Source organism: Calonectris borealis, chromosome 10 (genome assembly GCF_964195595.1).
Source record: "Calonectris borealis chromosome 10, bCalBor7.hap1.2, whole genome shotgun sequence".
Lineage (NCBI taxonomy): Eukaryota > Metazoa > Chordata > Aves > Procellariiformes > Procellariidae > Calonectris > Calonectris borealis.
Window position 1 is genome coordinate 19,609,213 of NC_134321.1, and position 25,618 is coordinate 19,634,830.

Below are 25,618 nucleotides of genomic sequence, written 5' to 3' on the forward strand. Positions count from 1 at the left end.
CTTTCATTCCTGATGCCTTGAACTTTGCCCTAGGTCTTTTAACTGCTCTCGCAAGACTCAAATTGGTACCTTCACTTGAACCTTTGCACTTTTTTCCTGAAAACTACATAGTAGATGCTCCTTGTACTTGAAGCAAGCATGCTGTTCTCTGGAAAAAACACATTGACAGCAGCAGGAAGAAGTTTGCTGCTCTTGAATGGTGAAGCGGATACTCAGAGACTACTGAAAATGGCTTTTATTCGCTGTGGTTAGGACACTGAAAGAGATTCAGACCTTCAGAGCTAATCCTCTTTACATACACTGTGCTTATGATAAGGTTACCCATTCTACATACTCCAGATTCTTTCCTAAAGTAATCGTTGGGTTTCTTGAGTTAGGAAATTAATCTCTGCTTTTTCTTAAAGCAGCTGCACACAAGATTGATTCATCTGTTCATACTCTGAACATCAGGTATGGTTTGCCTTTTGTTTGAATTGAACAGACTCTTCATCTCTACAGCAGATGAGTCCAGATGTGCAGCTGTACGGTCCCCACGACTGTCCACTGGATTTATGAATGTGCTACAAAAAAACCATCAAATGTTGTCTGAGCATAATCCCTGAAGGCTCAAGTGACACTAGTGCCTCTGAAGAGTATCTTTATCCATTAGACCTGCAGAATAACCACAGAAATTTATCCACTTTTTTACCTGTGTTATCATAGAAGCTTCTAACTGATGCTGCTTTTGTCATAGTGGTCTTCTGGTTTTAATTCTCCTGCGACATTGCAACCAACCACCAGGTAATCTGTGCAAGCTGAGGTGTGCTGTTCCTGTATTCACAGAGTGAACATGCATATGGACAGTCACCCAGAGAGGAAAGGAAGGTTACTCATTAGTCAGTGGAAGTTTTGAGATGCGTTATCTATACGCACATTTCTTACTCCTTTTCTCGTCTCTCCTGGAGTACCACTGGTAGAATTTAGGGATTTTTAGGTTGAGAGGAAATGAGGTTATGATGCTGTTCATCCATTTAAGTTTTGCATGTGGTATATACCATGAGTCTTTAGGTTACTGGTCACAGGCGAGTGGTGTGTGCTCACCTATTGTGTGAACATGCATACAGACTACGTTTTTAAGAAACGTCCTTTAATTTGATACTGATTTTTTTATATCATGCCAAACATAATAGAAGGCTTGAATTTCATTTCAGTGCACTTCTATGTCTTTAGGCACATATATGCGTTATATCTGTGATTTTGTAATAGTAAGAGTCAAAGTTAGTCCAAGTGCTGATTTGTGCTAACAAGACTTGGTTTGTCTTTTCACCATCTCAGCCATGTGTCTGCAAACACACGGAACTCTTCAGTGAACTGCCTTTGTGGGTTCATTCTAGGCAACAGCTGAGGTTGTGTGCTAAGGATGTGGAGTGTCTCTGACAGCCTGCCATTTCAGTTTCAACAGAGAACTACAGAATTTCATACATAAACCCTCTGATTCTTTGCAAAACATAATCTTCACATTAAAGTTAGGAGCTTTCAGGTTAGAATTATGGTTGTCTATACCAAACCCATGAAACAGCTTGTACGAGCACTTGACTTGCTGTATTTGGTGTTAGCAGCAGAGATGCTAACCTTGAAGAGCTGACTCTTGTGAACCAATGACCTTTTTATCCAGAAGTATAAAGCGCTATTTCCTGACTAAGTTCTTTCGTGTAAGGAAGCTTCACTGGGAGATGTTTCAGGACAGAAGTATAAATAGTGTACTGCCAAATCGCCATCATTCCTGGAAAAAAAAAAGGCTGTAAGTATCAGTGGCATTTTGAAATCTGTGATGGCTTTATGAGGAATTTCACATTCCTATTCTCTGTCCTTAAAGCTGTCGCATTCTAAAGCTTACAACATAACATTGCATATTCATGCGTACAGAGTGGTGGTTCAATGAGGGGCATCTTATGGATGCAGAAATATCTGATGAGGGCAAAATTTGTATTTGAATTAACTTTCAGTTCCCAAACAGTGAAGCAAGACAAGAGTACTTTCCAGTGAATACAGTGGAATATTACTGTTTCTGTATAGACTATGATTACTGAAGCTCCAGCCTGTTTGTTTCCTGTGCTGAATTTTGAGGATATCATCAAACTATGCATCATGTCTTCCGTTAATCCTGCTTTAACGGTGTATCATTTTAAGCACTACGGGAAGGAGTGAAGACTAAATGTCACTGATATTTAGTACAATTCAGTGTTGAGAGTTGTGTACACCAAATGACCAAAAAGGCCTTGTTGCTGTGTGGAATATTGCATTGCTATACTGGTGTCTGTGAGAGCCTTTGACAGATTGGTAAGCTTGTTAAAGGCTGCATAGAGCAATGTATTTTTCTTCATTGACACTGCTGCCAAATAAATGGAGTTCTGAATGATGCCATTTACAAAATTTCAGTTAAGGATGTTTAGGTTGCAAATTCAGGCTTAATCTAGACATGTCATAGAGCAAATAATCATTCTACTGCAAAAAGATCCAATTTGCCAGTCCTTCAGGACTGCAGCATCTATCACACTTGTATAATGGTGTTAAATGCCATCTTCTGTGCAGGTTATTCTCCCTCGGCTGGGTGCTCCCCAGGTTTCATGTGTGACAATAAAAGAAAGACACTTTTACTTATCACAGCTCAAAGTAAAAAGATACTCACTACAGTACCGCTGCGTGCTACTGTTCTGGGCTGCCAGAGGGCTTCACGTGCTGCTCTTGTCTTCTATTTCTGCATCTGCATTTATTTCTGTTTGTACATGTAGCTGCCAGAAATAAAGGTGAACCTTGCTGTTGTGTTCATATTGAAAAGTAGATTCTCCTTTTTCCAGGTAACCCTTCTTCTGTTCCACTGACAGTCCACTTATCTTAATCTAGATTAGCTAATGCAAGTAATTAAAGGTAAAATTTGAACAAAAACAGAATAGCTTCTTCAGACACTTGCAGTCATTGTGCCAAGTCATGAGAAAACTAGAAGTCTCTTATCTTCACCAAGATTTTCCTCAAATGGTCTAACTCGAATTTGTCTATTTGACTTAAATGCATACTTTTTTTGTTAGCAGGACATACTAGTAACAAAGATTATTGGTTGAGAATGGGTACTTGCCTATGAGTAGTTCTTTCTTAACTGAAGTATATAACTTACAAAACCTGTTTTTCTGTCTCCTTTCTAAAGCTGAAGAATTTAGTTATTATGCACCTAGAATCTTTCCTGGTTTTCTTTAAAGCTCCTTTATTTTTCTTTCTCTCTTTTTCTCTATCTTAATCTCTTTCCTCTCCTGCTCCTTAAGGCCTTGGAATATCTTTTCAAGTTCATTGTCCAATCTCGGATCCTTTACTCCAGAGCTACTTGTGGAATGGAGGAGGAACAGTTCCGCTCCAGCATCCAGGAGCTTTTCCAGTCCATCAGATTTGTGCTCAGCTTGGACAGCAGGAGCTCTGAGACTCTCATCTTCACACAGGTTTGCTATTTTCTACACTTTAACTGGCAAACCGAAAGGCAGCTATTTTCTGCACAGGTAGTTATATGGCACATGATGATTAAATGCAAGTTAGTAGTTTTCCCCGTCTAACAAGCTGATGATACTGGAAAACGACATAGCCAATTAATGTTATTAGACAGTAGCTTTGCACCATTTCACAGATGCAGGTGAGCTGAACTGTGGACTCTCAAGAGGAAAGTGACTTGTCACATGAGAATACAATTTTTGCATTTCACAAAAGTAAACTGCATTTTCAAGTCTCTCATTCATATGTCTTATGGTTGGCCTCATGAAATTTTAAATCCTTAATTCGAGTAGCTCAAGTCAATACTTAGGGTCATAGCAACTCATAGTAGAGAAGTTCAGTTGATGTACTCACAGTCGGATAAACTTAATTCCAGCATACTCTAAAATTACGGTCAGGATCACATGCAGCCTGACTGCAAACATACTGTGATACCCACACTCACATTTAATACATTATTTTGAATATGGCCCAGATGACTTCACGAAGACTTCTTGTGGGCTTAAGATACTACTCAAAGTGAGTAAGGATGCTGCTAAGTTTTGTTTCACATTTTAAAGACCACTGTTCTAAATTACATACTTCTGGGTTTAAAAGTTTTAAATAGTAATGTCAAATGTGTTGTGTGTGCCTCAGCTCAGAGAATGTCAAAATGGACCACCTAGAACTTCCTGGTAATACGAAGGTGATTTGTAATCACTAATTTACTATTTACAGATGTTTTAAACACCTGCTGTGGTTTGCCAAAGAAGCAGTCGCTGTGAACGTTGCAAGAAAACAGACTCCGCTGGTTAGGGAAGCTGCCAGCAATGTGATCTCTTCCTTAAGAATCTGCTCTGAAAGATTTTGAGAACAGCTGCTCTAATCTTTTATTTAATCACCCATTAGTGGGTATAATAAGATGAGCCAGGAACATGAGAAATCAGCGCACAGAATTTTGCAGGCAAAGTGACAGCGAGTGGAAGCAGCATCTTGCGAGTGCAGGCTGCTGAGGGTTCTTTGTTTTTCCATGGTGTTGATCACAAATACAGAGGGAGACTAGATTGAGGATGGGGCTATTTTCCCTTTCTCTCTTTGTCTCTTTTTTTTTCCCCCCTCTCCTTTCTCTCACTATGGTATTTCTTACTTTGGACTTTTGTAATTTGTAAAGCTTGTCTTCATTTAATCTTTGAAAAGTTTACTTTTTGTTTCCCCCTTGCCACTATGTTGCCCCTTGATCCCAATTGCCCCGTAGGCCTCTCAGCCTGGAGGGCAGGCGAGCGGAGCTGGGACATGTGCCCCACAAAAAGGTGGTGGTACTTCAAGGCCGTCATTTAACTCTGTAAGTAATGATCCCCAGAACTGCACAAGTATTTCATCATGGATGTTCCCAATTAGTCTCCTTCCCTACCCCAAACCCTCTTTTCCTGCATATAAACTGGAATTTAATGTTTAAGTGGCTGGTACGTTAAAACGAGGAAATGTGGAGTATTTCAGTAATTAATGGAACAGCTTATGGCATCCACACACTGAAAAGACAGTACTGAGGGCGAATACAAGATTATATATGTCAAATTGTTCAGGAGAGCCAAGGAAATTATGTACTAGTTCTGGAAATCTGGACAACTGTTAAATACCTACAGAAATGCTTGAGGCCCTAGCAAACATAATTTTCTTCACACTTGTGCTCTTGCCCAGGATATTAGAGAGATCTCAATATAGTTCTTTCCAGCAATGAGATTAAAACTGATTATGTCCTTCCTTCCAGGCAATTAGTTTGACACGAGTAATGTTCCAGCATATTTTAGGGTGTTGGACAAAAAAGGGCTCTTCAAGGAACTGATGAAACGACGTGGCTGTTCCTCAGGACGGCTCCAAAGCTTCTTGAAGACGTCCCATGCATATTCTTAGATGGCTACTGGATATCCTAAATCACCACAGAAATCCTTCTGCTTTATAGTAATAGTTAGAAATAAGTTTAGGGAAACTCCTGTAAGGATTTGTTGGCCAATATTGTAATTCCACTTGTATTATACCGAAGATAAAGATGATGACTGGATTTGCGGCTATTATAGCCTTCCAAGAGTACCATGAGCTATTTAAATGATTCATATTTGTTTATTTTGTTAGTACATTGTATGTATGTAGCAACAAAGAGGTGACAACATCCAGGAGGCCATGTGGGTTTTTGTGTAATCTGAATTGATAGTAACAAAACAAGATGTTGAGAGAGATAACGAGCGCGAAGAAGAAAGAGGTAAATTTATATTCAGAATAATTTAATGGGCTCTACAGTGTTAGTTGTAAAAATAACTTAGACTTTGCTCAAAGACTATTAGATAGATATCACTGTTGTTTGAAGAAGATACTTTGAGGAAAGACTTGGCAAAGAAGGAAGCTGTATATTATATAGGATTACGAGAGGCATGCCAAGTGTTGGAGCCAGCCTGGGAGAGGTACAGAAATGTTTATGCAATAAGAAAACAAAAAAAATCTGTGAGGAAGAGGAGAACTTGCAGAATAGAAGAAAATACCGGTAGGTGGTGAGACTCCGGAAGGGCAAAGCTGAACAGAGATCTGCAATGCAGTTTGGTAACTCTGCACTTGTGCAGGAAATCGGTGTGGTTTGTGTGGGAGCTTCAGAGGAGGTGGAGACAGCAAGCAGGGAAGTGTGGATGGTGGGGCTGCGGCTGGGAGCGCGGCAGCTGAACCAAAACCAGAGTGTGCAGCGGTTCAAGTAAGCAACCATCTAGGGATTTAAGTAGTTATAATGAGGAAACAGGTGTGGACCGGGGGTAGGAGGTAGAGGAAGAAAAAGAAGAATTTTAAGACATCAGAGGCGTGTGGTATTTGTTAGGTATGACACCAAGTCTGTGGAACTTGACAATAGGGCAATGCATGGAATTTTCAACTATTGTGAAGAAATTAATTGGAAAAGTGTGAAATAAGAGATGAAGAGTTTGATTTTTTTTTTTTTTTTTTTTGTGCTGATATTGTTTCTGCACTTTAAGAAACACCGTCAAGGACAGCTCCAGCTTACTGGAAATACCCATTATTGCAAGAATCACGTGCACACTTACTTGCATGATGTGATGCCTCTTTCATATGAAATTGCACCCCACCCCTGTTGCAGAAATACTGTCATGTCACATAACAGTGCTGCTATGGTTAAGGGTCTGTCAATGTGTTCTTTACTTCAAAATATTTTCTGAACAGTTTTAACTGTCTTAGGTAGTTGCTCAGTACGAAAAATTGGTATGGAACTCTCTAATCAGAAGCAAGTTTTACATTTATTGAAAAAGTAAATCAACAAAAATGCACTATTTTCTGTCCTCTGGTACCTCAATTTTTTACTGTTCTATCAGCTGTGTCCTAAAATACAGCCTTTTGAAGCTCTACAGTATGTATGTGCTCAGCTGATTGTAAGACGCAGTATTGCAGCAGCGCTTGATTTTTATATACTACATGTGATTTGTTCACTATGAACTTTAGGTCTTGCAAAACGTTAACACCAGCCATAGTGCACCATTTAGTAGCTTTTTGCAGACCCTTAATTCAGTTTTACTATTGTTGCTATTTCACTGCATTTAGCTGCAGTTGCAGAATTCAGAATTTTCAGTTTCTTCATTTACTTTTTTCAGGCTGCTTTGCTGAACTCCTTCCCCGCTATCTTTGATGAGCTGTTGCAGATGTTCACTGTGCAGGAAGTAGCAGAGTTCGTGAGGGGCACTCTGGGCAGCATGCCCAGTACAGTGCACATCGGGCAGTCGATGGATGTTGTTAAGCTACAGTCCATTGCACGCACTGTTGACAGCCGCCTGTTCTCTTTCTCAGGTAAGGCAGCGGTGTCTGAGGCTATGTCTTGCTGCTGACTAAGAGTAGGAACACCTTACATTTATTTTGCAGTTGCTTGGTTGCAAACAATTCATTACTGAGTGCCAATAATCTTGGTAATTATTTCTCTTGGTGGCATCACCGTGACATATATTCGCTGTGGGTACTTTGTAAGTTTCCCTATGGTAGAAAATGTTTATAAATCCATCATGGATAAACTGTAGTTACTAAAGGTTGATAAAAATGTGTACATTAACAAATCAATTCAATCGTTAAAACTGCCAAATCTTACTTGATATTTTGTATTACTCTTCTGCTGTTGTCACAGATAGGAAGATAATCTCCTTTCCAGCAAGTTTATGTGAGAAACCCACTGCATTGTTTTAAAGTATGTTTAATCTTTACATTATAACTTTAATATTTCTTTAGCTCAACATACTAGTAATTCTTTCAGAATTAATTGAATGAAGAAGAGTTGAAGATTGTGAGTTTATTTCATACATAAGGTCTGAATGAAAGAAGTTGTGAAGGTAATAGTGGAAGATAAAAAGCACCATTGGGCTTATCTTCCCTGTGGTGAGCATCTCGAGTTAGTGCACTCAAATTATTCTACTCAGTGCAAGGTGAGAATGATAATAGCATAGAATCATGTCTAAATCATCCATTATAATTGTTTATATACTTTTTTTTTCTTAAATCTGAAATTCATCTCAAAATATGTAAAACAGGCAGTGAATTTTATCTAATTCATAGTGTTTTGAACCTATTGATAAAAATATTTGTCTTTGTGGGTGCAAGTTCATGGCCAAAAACCTCCTCTTCTGTCTTCTCAGTAAAGCCGTTTGTAACTTTACCTAACTAACAGGGTCCAGGGCTTTAGTCCTTCCCATTAACCTCCATTTCTCCCTTACAATGATACTGGCAACTAATGATGCTTTTAGCTGCTGCATAGCACCGTGACATCTCACGACAGCATCAAAAACCAGAAAGCAAGCTTCAGCGTTGCAAGGCAGCTATGACTGTATAGATGCCACATTTTCCACCCAACATAATGGTAGACCTCTCTCCTGTTCCTTCCCGTGGAAGCATGACCTGATACTCCCAGGTCAGCACTCTCTCCCATGCCCTTTCTGCCCCTGCGAAGATAAACCTAGTTTTCAAAGTTATCTTTTGCCTGCCCACCCTACCTACTCTTCAGGTCTGGCAATTAAAGGAAGATACATTCTCTTTTTCTTGCCTCCCATATGGTGATGACTTGTCTTCCTTCTATCTCTCCTATCAGTCCGTTTGCTGACATCTTGCCACTTTTTTCCTTGTCTCTTTTTTTTTTTCCTGTTTTGGCTACTGTTTTCTGCAGCTGCTACCTGCTCTCCCTTCTTTAATAAGATTAAGGTTTGTAAGCCAGCTAAAAGAGAAGAATTAGCCAGCTTCCAAGAGGCATGTGTTGGAGAAGCTCTATCAGCTGTGACAATAGAGCTGGAAAGCAACACGAAGTGAGGAAGCGTTTGCACAAAAGAAATCAACATTAGAAAGTAGCAGTTCACAACTGTTATTTCCAAGCTGAATCGCTACTGAGAACATCAAGTATACTGTATTTATGAACTTTTGAAACTAGATGCACTATTCATTCTTTAGATACGGTTCTCAGAAGTGTAGTGTACTACAATCTGTACAGTAGAAGTTGCACCAATTAATCAAACATGCTGTATATCAGTAGACTAGTTTGGATACCAAAAGGCTGCTGATTGGGATGGTTGAAATTTAATTTTCTTTTGGAAGAACTGTGATCTGATTTTCCTTCTTTCAGAGTCCCGGCGCATCCTGCTACCTGTAGTTCTTCACCACATTCACCTTCACCTACGACAGCAGAAGGAGCTACTTATCTGCTCTGGGATCCTCAGTAGTATCTTCTCCATAATCAAGACCAGCTCTTTGGTAATCTGCGGCTTGATTTTTTTTTTTTTTTAATTGCACCACAGATTTAGTAAAATGAAGACTGAGGGATTTTTATAGGTTAATACAGGTTTTTTGAAGATCCTTTTAAAAATGAAATTCTGCTAACTTTCTGTCAGCAGGAGGACATCTGAAATGATGGTCTGCTTTTGTGTGTGTGACTCAGAGCATTCTGATTACACAGTGTTCTTGCTGTTAGGAGGGGAAAAAAGCATACGCATTTACCAGGTTTGACACTGTTTAATTTTCTTCATCCAAGCCCAGAACTTAGATGTCAGTGGAGTTTAAAAGCTCTACACAGCCCTAGGACTTGTAGTTCTGCAAGAGACAGTAACTAGCACTTTGTGATTCATGTTAAGAGAATACTCTAAAATTATCCAATCAATGAAATCACACTTCTGGAAATTGCTGCTGAGTTTAAACACCCAGCTTTGATGATCATGATATTCTGATCTCAAACGGTAACTTGATCATTTAAAGCAATGCTCACAAACAGAGGGTGGTGAAGTTTCCCCACCTGACTCTAAAGGAGGAAGCTCATGGTGCTAAATATAATTCATACCAATGTGTATTTCCAATTACAAGTTATGGTTTTGTATGAAAGGAATGAGATGAAAGGTATCATGGTAATAAGCTAAAATAATATTGCCATGGAGTAAAGGTTCCTGAACATAATTTGATCCCATTGTGTTCTAGAGTGTATGCAGACCTTTGATTATAAATTTACCTTTATGGCTGTGACCCTGAATGTCTCCATCAGAGTCTGACGAGGTAACACACACACACACTGGCATCACAACAGTATCTGGTACCAATGAGGAATTTGACTGTACTTCTTTGAACCTCTGTTATGGAGCGCTCTATCAAAATGAGTTTGTGGTATGGCTGACTCAGCAGAATTGTCTTTGCCAATTCCGTTCTCTTCAGTTTCTAACTGTCTGTTTGCTCATCGCTTACTGTAGGAGGGAGATGTCGTGGAGGAGGTTGAGATGATGGTGGAGAGCCTCCTGGATGTGCTTTTACAAACTCTGCTTACAATCATGAGTAAATCGCAGTCTCAGGAGGCGGTAAGAGGGCAGCGTTGCCCGCAGTGCACAGCAGAAATCACTGTTAGTAACTAACAATCAGTTTCTATTTCCTGCTTCTCTAACCTTTGGTTCGGTCCCTCACCACCACCAGCACCTCATTATCATCTCTGCTGCATGAATGCTCAGGGCTCTGTCTCTTCCCCTTAATAAGCCACAGATCACAGATTCCTTCCTCTGTGCCGTAGTGAGGTCTGCAGGAAGCAGTGGAGCTCAGGAAGCTTTTGTGGATTTCCAGGTTATTTTCTTGTTTGTCTTTGCAGCTGTGATTGAGAGTTATTTTTTAGAACTTGAGGCATATGCTAGCTGGCTAGCTGCCCAGGGCTTCACCCCTAAACAGGTATCACCAAGGGCTATGTGAGTATCAGGCTCTGATTCCTAAGACTGAGAATACCGTGATGTTCAGCAGACAAGTCCCTTCACTTAACCCCCTGGAGAGCTTCTGTCCAGGTTCACTGATTATTTCATGCAAATGGAACACAACATGCTTTTGAAAAAGAAATTAACAGATCCTAAGTCAAGTGAGCTGTTGAGCTTGGTGGGAGAAGAGGGAAAAGCCACCACTTTATCCAGACTGACAGTATAAGCCTAGGGGAAGAAATTTTTTCTTGCAATGGAAGAGGAGAAAGAGAACAGAATTTTGCTGTTCAGCTTTCTTCTTTTCTGGATTTGTTGCCCTTTTCTATTCTAGTCTATTTTAGTCTATTTTTGCTTGTCAGAGTGTCTAATGCAGCTTTTGCACAACGTATGATGTTAAGCTGTTGTTCAGAACCTCCTTTTTTAGACTTTTTTTATCAAATGGCTGAAACCTCGGAGGTATTGTTGGGGGCAGATGTACACTAAGCTACACTTCTCACACAAGAGAAGAGGTTGTACCTTTCCATGTTAGCTCAGATAAAGTAACAAATGGTAGAATCCTAATAAAGAACAAGGCATTTAGTAGTTTTCAGACATGTTCTTTGATACAAAACAAGAAGGGTGCTAGCTTGCAAATGTCCAGGAACATCTCAATTTCCTTTTACTCCTACCATTTGACTTACTGTTATTTATCACGTACCACCTCACGCATAAGAGCACACCTTTTTTTCTAATGAAGTTCAGCCCTGTAAAGTTTATTGGAACAACCTACGTCAAAACTTCTGGGTAGATGCCTGAGCCAAGTAGAAAGAAAATAAAAATGGAAGGACAGTCCCAAGTGTAAAATCCCTTGTATTTGTTCCTGAATTTATATTTCACAGCACAGGGATATGTGGAATCTTATTAGATGCTGCTTAGAAAGTAGGTTGTATATTTTCCAAATGAATTGCTCACTATCACAGAAAAAAATAGTGTTGTGCAGGGGGCTGGCAGTCAAAAGACATAGTCCTTACATTCTTGGCACTGCCTTGCTTGTTATCTTGGACAGATTGCTTAACTTCTCTGTGCTTTGCTTTCAGATATGTAAAATGGGGGAGCTCACCTTTGGAAAACACTTTGGGATACTGTGGTAACTGGTTAGGGTGCATCTGCTTTGCAGGCCAGAAATGTAACTGTAGCTCATGTAGGCTTACCCAAACTATATTGAGAGTATTTTACTGGAATATTGTTAGTACTGTAGCTATGACAGCACATAACTTGGTGAACACGAATAAGCCAAGTATTTACAAGATTCCAGACACCTTTTGTAGCCCATACTGGTCCCATGCTGTCATCGCTATACTGTTTTGAGTATCTGAGCCAATTAGTTTAAATAATTCCTGGTATGTCTGCATGAGCTGCAGTCACACCTTTGATAGACATAGTATATTAAGTAACTGAAAAAGGTGTTTGTCAAAAACTGCATGCTTGGAGGGCAATTCATTCATGTCTGTATTAATCATTTTAAATTATTTTTGTTTAGACTACAACATTGATTAAAAGACCTTTAAAACTGGCATCTGTGGAGGAGCCTCTAAGAGGTGTATTCCTATGTATTAGCAGTAATTCAAGAACTGTTAACATGCAGTATTTTTAATCTCTGTGCATGTCCGCTTTCCTCTCATAGGCATTGGGGCCATTTCAGTCCCCTCCCTTTATACCTTACCCCAGGTTAAGTTTTATATTTATGAAATTTCAGATTGTCCGAATGAAATAGTTTCTCATTTGGTCAACAGGGAGAATATGTTTCCTGCCTTTTATCTTTGCTTCGTCAGATGTCAGACACTCATTTTCAGCACTTACTGGACAACTTCCAAAGCAAGGATGAACTAAAGGTACAACAGAACATCACGTTTGTAGGGTGATTCACTCAGAATGGGAGAGCAGAGGGGAATCCCTCCAGCATTACTTGCTCTGCTGATCGTTCCCGTTCACTGGCACTCTATTCATGGACCTTCCTTTCACTTTTATAATAATAGGTGTTGTGTTACAAAAACATTTAAGACCACAGGACAATGAATTATCTTCAAAACAGCCAATAAAGTCCCAAAATAGATGTTATTAGACATAAAAGGATATCGTTATTGTACCATATAGAACACAGTCAGAGGAACAGGGTTTTTTTAATCCGGTGAATGGAAGGTCAGTTGTTCTATAGCATTTTACTAGATATTCAATATGCATTGGAGCTTACTTACGAAGGGTGTTGATTTTATGCCAAAAGAGAATTTCAAGCCTTTTTGGGGATACAAATGTCTCTAGCAGATGAAATCTCTTTCGGGAAAGCAGTAACCTCATTACTCCACTGGCTGCATGCTTCCCAAATTTGTGAACATTAACTTAAATTATGGCTCTTCATGAACAGAAGGGGTTGGTGAGGGGTACAGACCTCTCTGGTGGCTTTTTTGCCACTGATATTTGGAAATGGCACATCTCGGAGCAGAAACTAACTTTTTATCTCAACTTCCATAGGAAGGAGGAGTATCTCCAACAACAGTCTGTTTAAAAGGCAGAATAATTTCATAAATAAACACAAGATTTTATATGAAATGCTTTTAATTAGCATGGCACTCAATAAAATATGGACAATAAGAAGAATGTAATGTGGCAGGAACTTATGTTGCCTTAACAAATGAAATGGAGAAACAGTGAGAAGTCCTCTCTGAATAGGCTTTCTGCTTCTAAATATTTCATGTGCATATAGAGAGGCTGAATAAATCAGGGAGATAAATTTGGGATGATATAATTCTTACCTTTAGGTTGCAGTGTTCAATGTATCTCAAGTTGATAGTTATCTGAGATTACTACTTTCAGGTAGCTTTCAAATTGCTCATAGGAAAATCATTTGGTAAATTAATTCATACTAATTTTTAATAGATTTTTTAAAAGCTATCTAAACTATCGTTCTTATGTCAGACCAGTGAAAAGATTTGTCATTGAACTGAAATTTGTCTTTACACCCATAAGAACAAACACTGTGTCTCTGATAATTTAAGGATATGTTCCAGGAGTATCACAGAGGCTGAAGATTTTATACCCAACTTTTTTTCCAACTATCAGCTGACCTAAAAAAATATATTACTTTTTCTTTTTCCTTCAAATATTGCTGTAATAATATTTCCAATACTACTTCTTGGATGGAAGGGCATTATGTTCACTTACCACTCTTACATCTAGGCCAAAATGAGGCCAAAAGTCAAGCAGCTTCTGATGCTTTACTCTTAGCTCAGTTATATCAAGATATTAATCTCTCCCCCCTGCCCCAATTAAGGCATAATGGTAGGACAGTTTTGAAGAAACCTTGCACTGCCACTTTCTGTGCTGTCTTGATTTTGTGTAGAAGAAAAACAGATAATAAAATCATAGTTTGCAAGGCCAACAACTTGGCATGTTTAACTTCGCTGTTGTTCTTCATAGACATAGAGATGCAGGTAGTCAAAAAACAGAAATGTCTTCAGGTTTGGGGATTTTTTTGGAAAGCAGATATTCAGCTGAATATGTTTAAGAGATCTTTTCTGCTGCATATTGCCAGAAATGGGGTTTTCTGTTACTATTTTAAAAAGCATACGTAGGAGTTTTATTGGACTTGGGTGTGTGGTTTATCTGTCAAATTTGTGACGTAAGTGCAAAGAAATTTGGACAGATAAATTAATTAAATGAATGCATAAATGAATGATTATGATTCCAGTATATTTGAAAATAGCTGCAAACTTGAACTCTGGATAATATGAGAAGTCATATACAGTTATGCACATCAGGAAGTTTTTCATTTCACTCTAGAAGTTAAGATTTAAAAGGCAGCTGCAACTTGTTTAGTACATATTAGATGCACACAAAATGAATTGAGCCATATCCCAATATACGTTGTTTCCATGTTTTCAGGTGAACGGCCTAGTAACACAAAGCTCAAGTGGAGCACACTTAGCTTAATTGTCTTTCTTATAATCAAGCAAATAGATTAATCTGCAGCTGCTGGTGATTTTTAAAAATTTTTTTCCCTATGTGATAGGAGTTCCTCCTGAAGATTTTCTGTGTATTTCGGAACCTGATGAAAATGAGTGTCTTTCCTCGAGACTGGATGGTGATGAGGTTGCTCACCAGCAAGTAAGTAGAGAAGCAGGTATAAACTGTTGACATTCTGTATTGGAATTTTTTCTCCTCAGCTGGGCAGTTAAAACCTGTGATGCAGTGTGTTTCACCAGACTGAGATGTGGTGATTAAGACAGGAATTCTGGAGTGCTCGTCCTCATTCTGCAGTTATTTTAACACTCTGGACCAAACTGGGACTTCTGTATTCGTTCTGTTTCTTAAACTCTGCCAGTATGCACAGGTATCAAAGAGTTAAAAGTTTAAACCCAAAGCTGAAGTAGCTGCACTGAGGGTAAGTGTGGCACAGCAGCTATCATAACACATGGCAAGGAACAGCTACCCACACCAACTGGTATTAACGGGAAGGCCTCTCGACTCCCTTTCTCAGTAAATTACTACATTAAACGTCTGTCTCTTCCCATAAACATCACTCGTTAACCTACCTAGGAGGAGGACTCAGTTATTTAGAAAAGGAGGAGCAGACCCTAGCGATGACACCAAGTGCTTTACATACAGAGTTATTTCTCAATTAAGTTGTCATCTACCATTTTAATGCTTAATTTTATCTAATTTTCTTGCTTCTGATGGGTTAAGTACTATGCTGTTTGGGATGGCAGCAGTGTGGTGAACACAGGGTGGCTGGAATTATTTACTAGTTTCTTTAGATAAACTAGCTATAGCATTACTACTGACTGACAACTGGAGGGGTTCTCATTACAAGAAGACACCATGGAAGTTTTCCTAAAGGCTGACTGCTCAGCTGAGCTGTACGCTCTGCGAGTTCACTGTGCTAATGAAAAGTGAAAGAAGTGGATTTCAGTATTTCAAGCGCAAAGATTAAATAAAGTTCTGTAAGAAAAGAAAAATCCACATGAAAGAGTAGTTACCTCAGATGCTGTAGCTTACCTGGTTCCCTTTGGCATAATTTTGCTATAAACCTTTAGACTGACAGGTATGTTTAGCAGTGTTACTGGAAGTATTGCTTGCATGTGGATCAGAGATGTGCTGTTTCTTTTGATATTATTGTTGCCTTAACTACATGCTATTTATTAATTCCTGGATTTATCACATGCCTTGATTACCTTTCACTAAGGTGTATTTAGCCACCTTACAAAAGAATACCAGGGAATCCAGAATTGGCAAAATACTCACAAATATCTTGAGTTGAAGTGTGAGCTGGATAAAGGACCATTGTATAGCCAAGAACGAAAATAGCTCAAACTTTTTGAGTTGCTCTTCTCCGGGAAAAAATCTTTCTGCTTAAAGTAGGAGGAAGATGGGTGTATTCTTTTGTTTCACTGGAGGTAACATGCCCCAACCGTGCAAAATAGACAGGATTTTAAATGCTCCTGTGTAAATTCCAAAAGCTACAGTAATGATGAAAATTCTTAATCTTGTATCACTTAGTACAAATTGTTTGTTAAAACATAGAAAGATAGGTGACTTCTATGCGAATCTAGCAGTGATGACATGAAGAATGCCCATCTCTGTACCTATAGTAAAATCCGCACCACAAACCACTGTAATATGTTATACTCCAGATTCAAATGTTATTTTTTTGTTTTCTTTTTTTGTTTTTGACTGCAGTATCATAGTTACAACAGTTCAGTACCTGTCTTCTGCACTGCATAAGAATTTCACGGAAACGGACTTTGATTTTAAAGTAAGAATTGATGCTCAGAAAATATTATGACATCGTTCTAAACTAGCAGTTACAAAGGAACAAAAGCTATTCTTTCCATTAGCCGATTATACTTGCAGCATTTATTTGAGTATCTGTGAGGAAGACGACCTAACTGATAAAAGACAGGAATTTGAATCTGCTGTGGAATTGAGGGGAAGTAGAACAGGTACACTGAGAGATCAAATCAAGAAAATTGAGCCCCTCATGTAGGAAACAAGTATCTTCATAAGCAGTGGAGCTAATGAAGCATGCTGTCGTACAGATTCACGCCTAATAACATGTAAACCCAGGCAATGCTTTTCCTGAAGTTGGGGCATTCATGATCTTCCTCTCCCAGAGGTCTCTCTTTCTGGCTGTTGACTTAAAACTTGGAGGAACACAGCATCTTAGAGAGCATTTTCCCTGTGTCTGATGCAGTTGAAAATGGGCAACAAGTTCAGTGTTACTAAGGAAAAGCACGATGGCAAAAGCCTCATTGGGAAAACTGACTAAACTATAGGGCTCTCATTCATGATATAATGTAATCTCTGGGGATTTTTGAGGGATAAAATCTGTTTAGCCTATGAAAAAAACATTTAAAATTTCCCTGAAGTCACTAAGTTTATTCATTTTTGAACTCTGGTGCTAAGAGGAAAGCCCAGTGGAAGCCTTCTTGGGGTTTTTAATTTTAGTTTCTACCAGGTTTTAAATAATCCATTGGTATCCTTAAGAGTTTAGTATCTCAATAGTTAAGATACATATTGATTAAGTTACATCTTGATTACAAAAAGGAACAGTCTGATTCTACCTATAAAGGAACATGTGTCTTCCTACACTTGCTTAAAACTTACTCCTTGGAGTGTAATGTTTTAAAACTTCCTTCCTGTGTCACAGGTGTGGAACTCTTATTTCAGCCTGGCAGTTTTGTTTATAAACCAGCCAAGTCTCCAACTAGAAAATGCCACACCAGCTAAGAGGAAGAAGATTCTGGATAAGTAAGAACATGTTTTGTTGGGTTCCCAGCCTTTTCTGCCACCTCAAAAATGAGACTTCTGTTTCTACCACAAGTCCCTTGTGATTTGTTATGGAACTTGGGATGTGGAAATGCTTGGGAAATAAATAAGTAGATCTCCTAATACAGTATCCAGTGATTAGTCGAGTTGTTTGATACTCTTAAATTGACTTAAATGTGAATTTGATTTTTGGGTTTTTTTTTTAACATCACTGCCTTGCTAGTTTTTGTTCCATTAGGCAGTTGTCTATCTCCTCTCTTTCAGATATGGCGATATGAGAGTGATGATGGCATATGAGCTCTTCAGCATGTGGCAGAACCTGGGTATGTCTCTTCCTTCTCTGTCCTAACAACCAAAGCCAAAGTAACCCTGGATTTCTGTTGGAATTTTTTTTTTTTAAACTTTGTAGCATCATAGAATACTTAGTTTCTCTTAAGAGTTGCAAAACCAGGAAGCACTTCTCCCACCAACAACTCTCTTCTGCCCTGTCTCATCATACTTTTTAATTTGAAATATTTCATTACTATGAATTTGAATGCTTTCTTCTCAAATGTGACAGTGGCACATTTTGGTTGTTTGGACACATCAGTGAGAGCTTTTATTTATTTGCAAATATAAAATCAGCTTTTTCTAATCCCTTCAACTGTGCTGCAGTCAGGTTCATATGGAGATACACTGTTACTCTCTGACTTCTGTCTGATCCATGGCTGTAAAGCAGAAATTTAAATTTTCACAGCTATAACCAACTTTATAATTTTGTAGATGATTCAAAAGCCAAAGTTAACATGATTCAAAATTATAGAATCATAGAATCATTTAGCTTGGAAAAGACACTTAAGATCATAGAGTCCAACCGTAAACCTAACACTGCCAAGTCCACCACTAAATCATAGCTATGTGTGTTTGATAATAAAGCCCAGAAGTGGCATACAGTAAAGCTTCTTTTTTGGTATCTTCAGGTATCTAGTATGCATAACAAATTCTACGTTAATACTTCTAAAAGAAAAAAAAAATTAAAAACCAAAACAGAAACCCAAGCCAAAACCCACAGAAACCCTGTCCACAATCATGCAATATTTGTCATAAATTTCAACTTCTGCAGTTCATTTGACCTTTTCCTATATATTTTAATTAAGAAATTAAGCATGTTACAAAATGGGGAAAAATATGTCTCGCCACAGGTCTCAAAAGGTAAATGGAGATTTTTCATCTAGGACTTGCGCTTTTAGAAGTGTGCTGCAGCAGTCTTGGGTTTAGGTAATTCAGGATTTTATTAACAGAAGAGCCAAATAACATCTGTACTGCATCAGAGCAAGTCCAGCTAGGCCAGTATCCCGTCTCCATCAGGGACCAAAAATGAATACCTGTGGAAATGTTTGAGGACAAAGGAAGCATATAGTATTCTAGAGGATAATAAAAAAAATGTTTCCTGATAGAGATCACAAATCATACAAGGCTCTGAGAACAGGTAAATCATTAAGAGGGCAAAGGAATGATACAAATCAGATTGGATGACTTGATAATGTGGCTGCAAGCAATATATTCAAAAAGCCAAATATGAACATTTTATTTGTAGGAGTATAGGTAGGAGTGCTATTCAAGAAAAAAAAAAAAGACTACAAATTTATCATGCTGATAATCAACTGAAACGGAGCTACCTGTAAAATGCTACGAGTAAAAAAGATACCATAATATTTGAGAAAATATGTAAGAATCTTGAGTAAGGGAAGAGGGACAATACTACTGCCACAGTTTTTTCATAAGTGCACTTGATTCTAGAATAGTTTGCCTGGTCCTGCTTTCTACAGCTCAAAAAAAAAAAACCAAAGACAAGTTGGACAGAGAACAGTCGGGAAGATGACTACAGAAGTGAGAAAAGTTTTTATTATGAAATACTGAAAAAGTCTGACCCATCTTGCACAACTAAGATGATACAGCCAGACTTGATCACAGTTTCTAAGCATCTGTGTGGAGAATAGAAGGCTCTCCAATATAACAGGGATCAAATAACCAGAAAATGGTGCTAGACAAATTCAAATGAGAAGTGAGAAGCCCGGTTTAGATATGAAGATACAGACATTTACCACTGAATGTTGTTCCAAATATGGCTATTTTGATTTATTCTCTGCAACTGCACAGTAAGCATACCACGGAAGAGATTGTTAGCAAAATGCCTTGGGTTTCTGTTGCTGAGAAGCAATTCAGTTTGGTCCTAAGTCAAGGTCAGTTATGAAATTGAGACTTCCATAGCACTGAGGATGAAGAGCTCTGTAGTTCTTTGAAATCTAAATACGTTAAATACCATTGTTCTCACCAGCCCTTTCAAAATCTTTTTCTTCATAAATTAGAAGTATCTGTGGCCTCTTTTCCCCCTTGTTAGTATATTTTAGTTTGGTTATTTTTGACAGTTTGAATTTCTTTGCAAGTAAAATGCACTGACAATTTTTGCTGAAGGCTTTCACAGTGAAATTAAAAATGCTTTTAGAGACTTTGCAAGGAACAGTGTAAAGCAAATACTGTTTTTCCAGTCCTTTCAGGAAAAGAATGTGTTTGCTTTTCTACTGCTCATGCCTGCTACTTTGTATATGTCATTATTGCAGGGGTTCCCCATTTTCTCAGTGACAGATAACGAAGGCTTTTATTTAATTACAGTTGCTTTGTGTTGTACAGGTGAGCATAAGATTCACTTTATTCCGGGAATGATTGGCCCCTTTCTTGGTGTTACACTTGTTCCACAACCAGAAGTCCGGAATATCATGATCCCTATCTTCCATGACATGATGGATTGGGAGCAAAGAAAGAATGGCAACTTCAAACAGGTGAAGTCGCTTCCCAAGCATTTGCAGTATTCTTTTTCTTGCTCTGTCTATCTGCAATGTCCAGCTGGAAGCAAGGAGTTTGTATCTGTTGATCCATTTCTGATTGTGAAGATGATGTTGTCATGTAAATACATAAAAATAGAAAATTTGAAGCACAATTCACAAAACTATTACAAGACTTCCAAGATTATTTAAACAGTGCACTTCATAGCAAGCTACATTTCCCACGAACACAGAGAAGAGGAGCGATGCGCTCATCACATCGGAGATGAGGAAGAGAAAAGAATTTTGTGAGTGCTGGGCTCTCACTGCTCCCATTGGTTTCACTTAGTCAACCATTAAATGGGTCAGACAGAGAACCAAAAATGGAGATGTAAAGATTTAGCCAGTATTTGTGAAAACAGTGGGCTCTGCTTCTCTGTCTTCAATTTCTAGCTAGAAAGTGGTATTGTATACTTAAATAATTATACCATGCTTTGAAACAGACTTTGTAACTGTGTATTTTTTAAGAAATTGTAGCAGCCCTCCTGAAATGGTTATGCCCAACAACAGTTCTGTAGTTTCCACCTGCTGTGAGCTCTGATTGCAAAACAGGGAGAGGAGTCTTCATCATTTTGTTGCCCAGTCATGGTCAGAGAATTGCTTAAATTTTCCACTGCAAAACAGATCCCTGAAGTGCAAAGTATTAATAATGAAGGATTGGTTGGATTGGATCCTCAGATGACAGTACTGTCATTGTGTTTGGGGCAATACTGGGGGCAAGTATCTGCAGATAAGTGCTCTGAAGTAGTAAATCCTTTTATTTAAATAATCATAATTCATGTCATTATTTATTATCCACAAAGTCATTAAAATGCCAGATCTAATCTATCGTTCCAGGAGAATAACAGACCATTTCCATAACCTGGCCTATTAAAGGCTGCGTAGAAAAGTATTACCAGGAACTTATGTTTTTCTTCCTCTTCAACTCCCTTGATTATTACTATTATTATTATTATTTACTACTACTATTATTACAGTAGCATTTGATCATAGTCCTCTTTTTGCTTGTTTTAGCATAACAATAGAACAGTCCCTGCTCTGGCATTTGCAGTTATAAGTACCTTCAAGTTTCTGGACCTGTTATGTATCAAGATGAACTCTTCATAATCTTCATTTAATTTTTATACTCACTAATGTATTCTAAACTAGAGCTCCTATAATATTTCTTAAATTACCTGTGGAGCAAATTTCCACACCGTTTTATGAAGCATAAAGCGTAACTTTCTAAGATTAAAGACAGAATAATTGTCTGTGTTAGTGAGAATGAAATAAATAGTTAAATAGCATAAAATGTATTAAACCTTATTAACATTAGCTGCTGGAACCAGGAAGTTACTTGTTGTCCAGTGTAATGCTAGATAGCTGGAGCAATGCATTACTGATTTCTGTCAAGTCATTGTAGATCACAAGCAAAGAGAGGGTAAGGTTTTTAATTTTGAGCTTCTGTTTACCTTTTGAATACTAAATTGGTTGTCAGAAAATATAAAAATCCTGGAAATTCATTTTCAAGCCCTTTTTTTATTTTCTGCAGTAGCTCATGTCTTAACAAGGTTATTTTTTCAGCGAATAATGGATAACAATGCAGTCTGATTCATGGACTACATCAGGTCTCCCTTTAATGATTTCAGCAACAAGAGCACCAGCTCCATTTGTGTGCTAGTGGGTGATTTGCTTTTCCTTCTCATCTTTACTTCCTTTGCAATTTGGCAGCTGAAAAACAGAGAGAAACTCAAACTATGCTTGTCTTTAAATAAAAACAAGCCATATTTCTACAAACAGTTTCAACCTTTAAGAACCTCTGTCTTCATTAGTACTGAAAGTATGTTTTTTACAAGATTTCGAAGACTACATGAAATTGTTTTGTTTAATGTTAGATACATTGATTTCTGCAATTGAATCAATTTTATGGGAATATCTGATATCAAACGATAATAGGACATATTAGACTGGGGGAAAATGAATACATATTCAAAACCTTTGTAAGGGAAGAGAAACATAATGATACTGTTGTGGCCCTTTATATAAGTGTGAAAAGAAAATGCGTCATATAATCATTGAGAGGCTTGACAAAACTGGGTTTAATGAACAAATAATCTTCCAATGTAATGATGCCTGAATGTTTGGAAATCAATTTCCTACCAGCAGAACCATCACAGCAGACCAGTGGCGATCACGCCATGAATTAGTTTCTCTGCGTGGATATTCTGTTAGAGTACAGGATATAGTTTACCTTATATACTTGTTTACAGAAAGTGTGTCTGAGTGATTCATTTGATAAGAGAATAAACTTCAGACATTCCTGTGACGAAGAAGCATTACCTCCCCTGGGATGTTCATTTAGACCCTGATAAGCAAGAGGATAATTTAGTTTTAGTCCTCCTATTTCACTGAAAAATGAGAAAAGTGAGCCACAGAGAAATTAATCATTCGCACATAGAAGTGGGCAGCCCCAGGGCATGAGAAATAAAATATTCTTCCAGTCTTCCTAGTGTTTGGAACTTTTGTCTTCTACATGAACAGCTGATTTGTTACCAATCGCTTCTTCATCCAGGTGGAAGCTGAGTTGATCGATAAGCTGGACAGCCTGGTATCTGAAGGAAAAGGAGATGAGAACTACAGGGAACTCTTCAGCCTGCTGTAAGCTATGCCCATTTCTGCTCACTCTGTGTGGTGCAGGGTCGTTGAACGAGTCACAGTAGTGATCTGTGCAGACGCAGCTAGTGCTGATCTTCAGAGAAAGCAGTAAAGGGCTTTCTGGCAGGTTTTCACGACACGGCTCAGTGAAATAGAAATATGTCACTGTAATCCTGAAAAGAATATAAACCCCTAAATTCTTCTTTGTCTTCTTTCTGTGAAATCTAATATAAGGCTACACAGGTAAGTAGTTATCATCCTCCTATGAAAAATTGATTTGCTAGAGGAGCCAGTGCCTTTCTTTTTACATAGCAATAAGTGAAATCATGGCCTTAGGACTGTTTAGAGAAACAGTGTACTATCTAGCAAGTCAGGCCTTGTTAGAGCAGAAGAGATTTTCCTCAGCATTTTCCTTTGTTTCTTCCAATTTCTGAAGGTTGTGTTTTGGTTGGCTCAGCAGTTGCAAGTTGCTTCCTCCAGAGTCCATCATGACACTGTATTTCCACTCCCTTTCATACCAAAAACCCGTACTTGTAAGGTTAAACTTAAAGACTTTACATCTGACTTTCCACTTAGTTATGTTTGATTACTGATCTCTCTCCAAATTTAATTTCCAGTGATCCTAGTTTATTTCAAAAGAACTTATTTTGAACTCTGAGAGTCTGGAGCAGTTAACCCTAAATCTTTTAATATTCCAGTAAGCCATAGAGATCATTAACAGAATTTTAGCCATATATTCCAGACAATTTTATGTGGCCCCCAATAGCATGCTGGCAGTTTGAGGCATAAACCTTTGTTTTGCTAAAACCAATACTTGTATTTCCGAATTTAGAATTGCACATTCATTCATTTTCAAGATAGAGAAGCCTGCCCATCCTGTATGCTTATCCTTAGGAAGCATGTAAATGTATTCACTTTTGATTCATGTATATTCAGCCTTGGGAACTTATGTGTACAGATAACATAAGTCTGTTTCAGGGATAAAGGAAAGAAAATATCTATCCTTTTTTTTTTTTTTCTTATTCACCTGGCAAGAGGAATATTGTGCATTTCCTTTGCTCCAGTTGAAGACATTTGTTATCTGAATATTAAGAATTCAGGGACTGTAGCTTGTTACTTATTTTTAGATGATAGTGACTGGATGTATTACCAAGAAACACAGCCTGGAAGTCCACCACCCTTTTAGTTTATATTTGCTACTGACTTTTCTGAGAATAATGTGAACTTTGAGGAAACAATTCCACAAAGTTAGTAAACGCTGTGTGAAATAAACAGTTGACCCTGAATTCTACTGTCTCAACTATACTGCTGAAATATGAATTGGCTCCCTCAGCTGGAAATCATTCCAGTACAGAAGAGTTTCCCTCTTCTGAGGATGTATATGACACCCAACAGAAGTTCTTTCCTCTTGCCAGTTTAGAAGTGGCAAGTTCTTTGACCAGAGATCCAGTTTCAGGAAACTAGCATGTAAATTTGCTTTCTTTTTTCACTTTTTAAATATGATTTTCAGTGTTCTCACTCTAGCTTCTCATCCTTCACAATTGTCTCAGTGAGATGCTTGCTGTGTTGTCTAGTTTGCTGAGCAGGAACAGATTGCCTTTATTTATTTACAGTTTAAACAAATTGTAATTCAAGGTTGGTTGGTTGCTGATTAGAGATGAAAATTTATGTAGGGATGAGCAAAGAGGTATTTGCAGTAGGTTTAGACTCCCTTCCAACTCCTGACTGCTGTTAGTAGTATTTAAACTACAGGTAATAATGTGGGAATCAGCTGTTGCCATGAGCATTGCTCTTTTTCAAACGTTTTAAGTGGCAATGTGAAGATATTTTTCCTTCTTCTGTCAATTCTGTAATTTCCTTGTCTTTGCTTCATGCTGCCTGGAGTAGAACCCAGCTCTTTGGGCCTTATCCCAGGTAAGACAGTAATTCTATGAATTTGTTCTATGAGGGAGAAATCAAGTTGTCCACAGCTGTCTGCACGCACTATACCATTTCCCTGGAAGCCTCATCTGCTGTCTTTCCATCTCCAAACAGTTTGCTGGAGAAGATTGAGCAGGAAACATGGCGGGAGACTGGAATCTCTTTTGTTACATCAGTTACTCGTCTCATGGAGCGTCTACTTGACTACAGGTATCTGGCAACAACAGTAATAGATATTCTAAGTATAAGTAGTTTGTAAAGAGGCAGTATGAAATCTCTTTTCTACAGGGAATATTTTTATTGTTTATCAAGCTGCATGCTTCTCTGATGGCAAATATTATATGTAAGCAAGCCTAACTCATTGCTGCTAGGTTCTGAATAATTCTTGTACACTTGTTCCTGATAATAGCAAAGATAAAGAAATTTTTTAATTCATAGTTTTGTACTAAGGTTTATTCAGGTTGCTAAATGATTAATTCCTTCTGTCATTGAAATGATCTCACCTAATTCAGCAAAATAGATGCTAAATGCAAGAATAATCTCAAATGCCTTGCTGAATCAAGATGTGCTGAATGCCTCATCTAGACATGCAGGGCTGGAAAACTTTTCTTCTGAGGAAAGTCTGACATGTCAGCTGCTGACTCATGTGTGCAAGACTCCACTATAAATTAGGCATCC

The 25,618-nt window shown here is 38.2% G+C and overlaps 1 protein-coding gene across 1 annotated transcript in view; it reads left to right on the forward strand.

The window, feature by feature from the left end:
- The window catches only part of DOCK3 (dedicator of cytokinesis 3), a 148,526-nt gene that overhangs the window by 86,398 nt on the left and 36,510 nt on the right, over positions 1-25,618 (forward strand). The window contains exons 18-30 of the mRNA XM_075159267.1: positions 3,297-3,467; positions 7,134-7,326; positions 9,134-9,261; positions 10,242-10,388; positions 12,497-12,595; positions 14,770-14,864; positions 16,437-16,512; positions 17,407-17,507; positions 17,790-17,848; positions 20,196-20,344; positions 22,938-23,023; positions 24,908-24,934; positions 25,055-25,150. Of these exons, the coding sequence (XP_075015368.1) occupies positions 3,297-3,467; positions 7,134-7,326; positions 9,134-9,261; positions 10,242-10,388; positions 12,497-12,595; positions 14,770-14,864; positions 16,437-16,512; positions 17,407-17,507; positions 17,790-17,848; positions 20,196-20,344; positions 22,938-23,023; positions 24,908-24,934; positions 25,055-25,150 (1,427 nt within the window). The remainder of the gene's footprint in view (positions 1-3,296; positions 3,468-7,133; positions 7,327-9,133; positions 9,262-10,241; positions 10,389-12,496; positions 12,596-14,769; positions 14,865-16,436; positions 16,513-17,406; positions 17,508-17,789; positions 17,849-20,195; positions 20,345-22,937; positions 23,024-24,907; positions 24,935-25,054; positions 25,151-25,618) is intronic.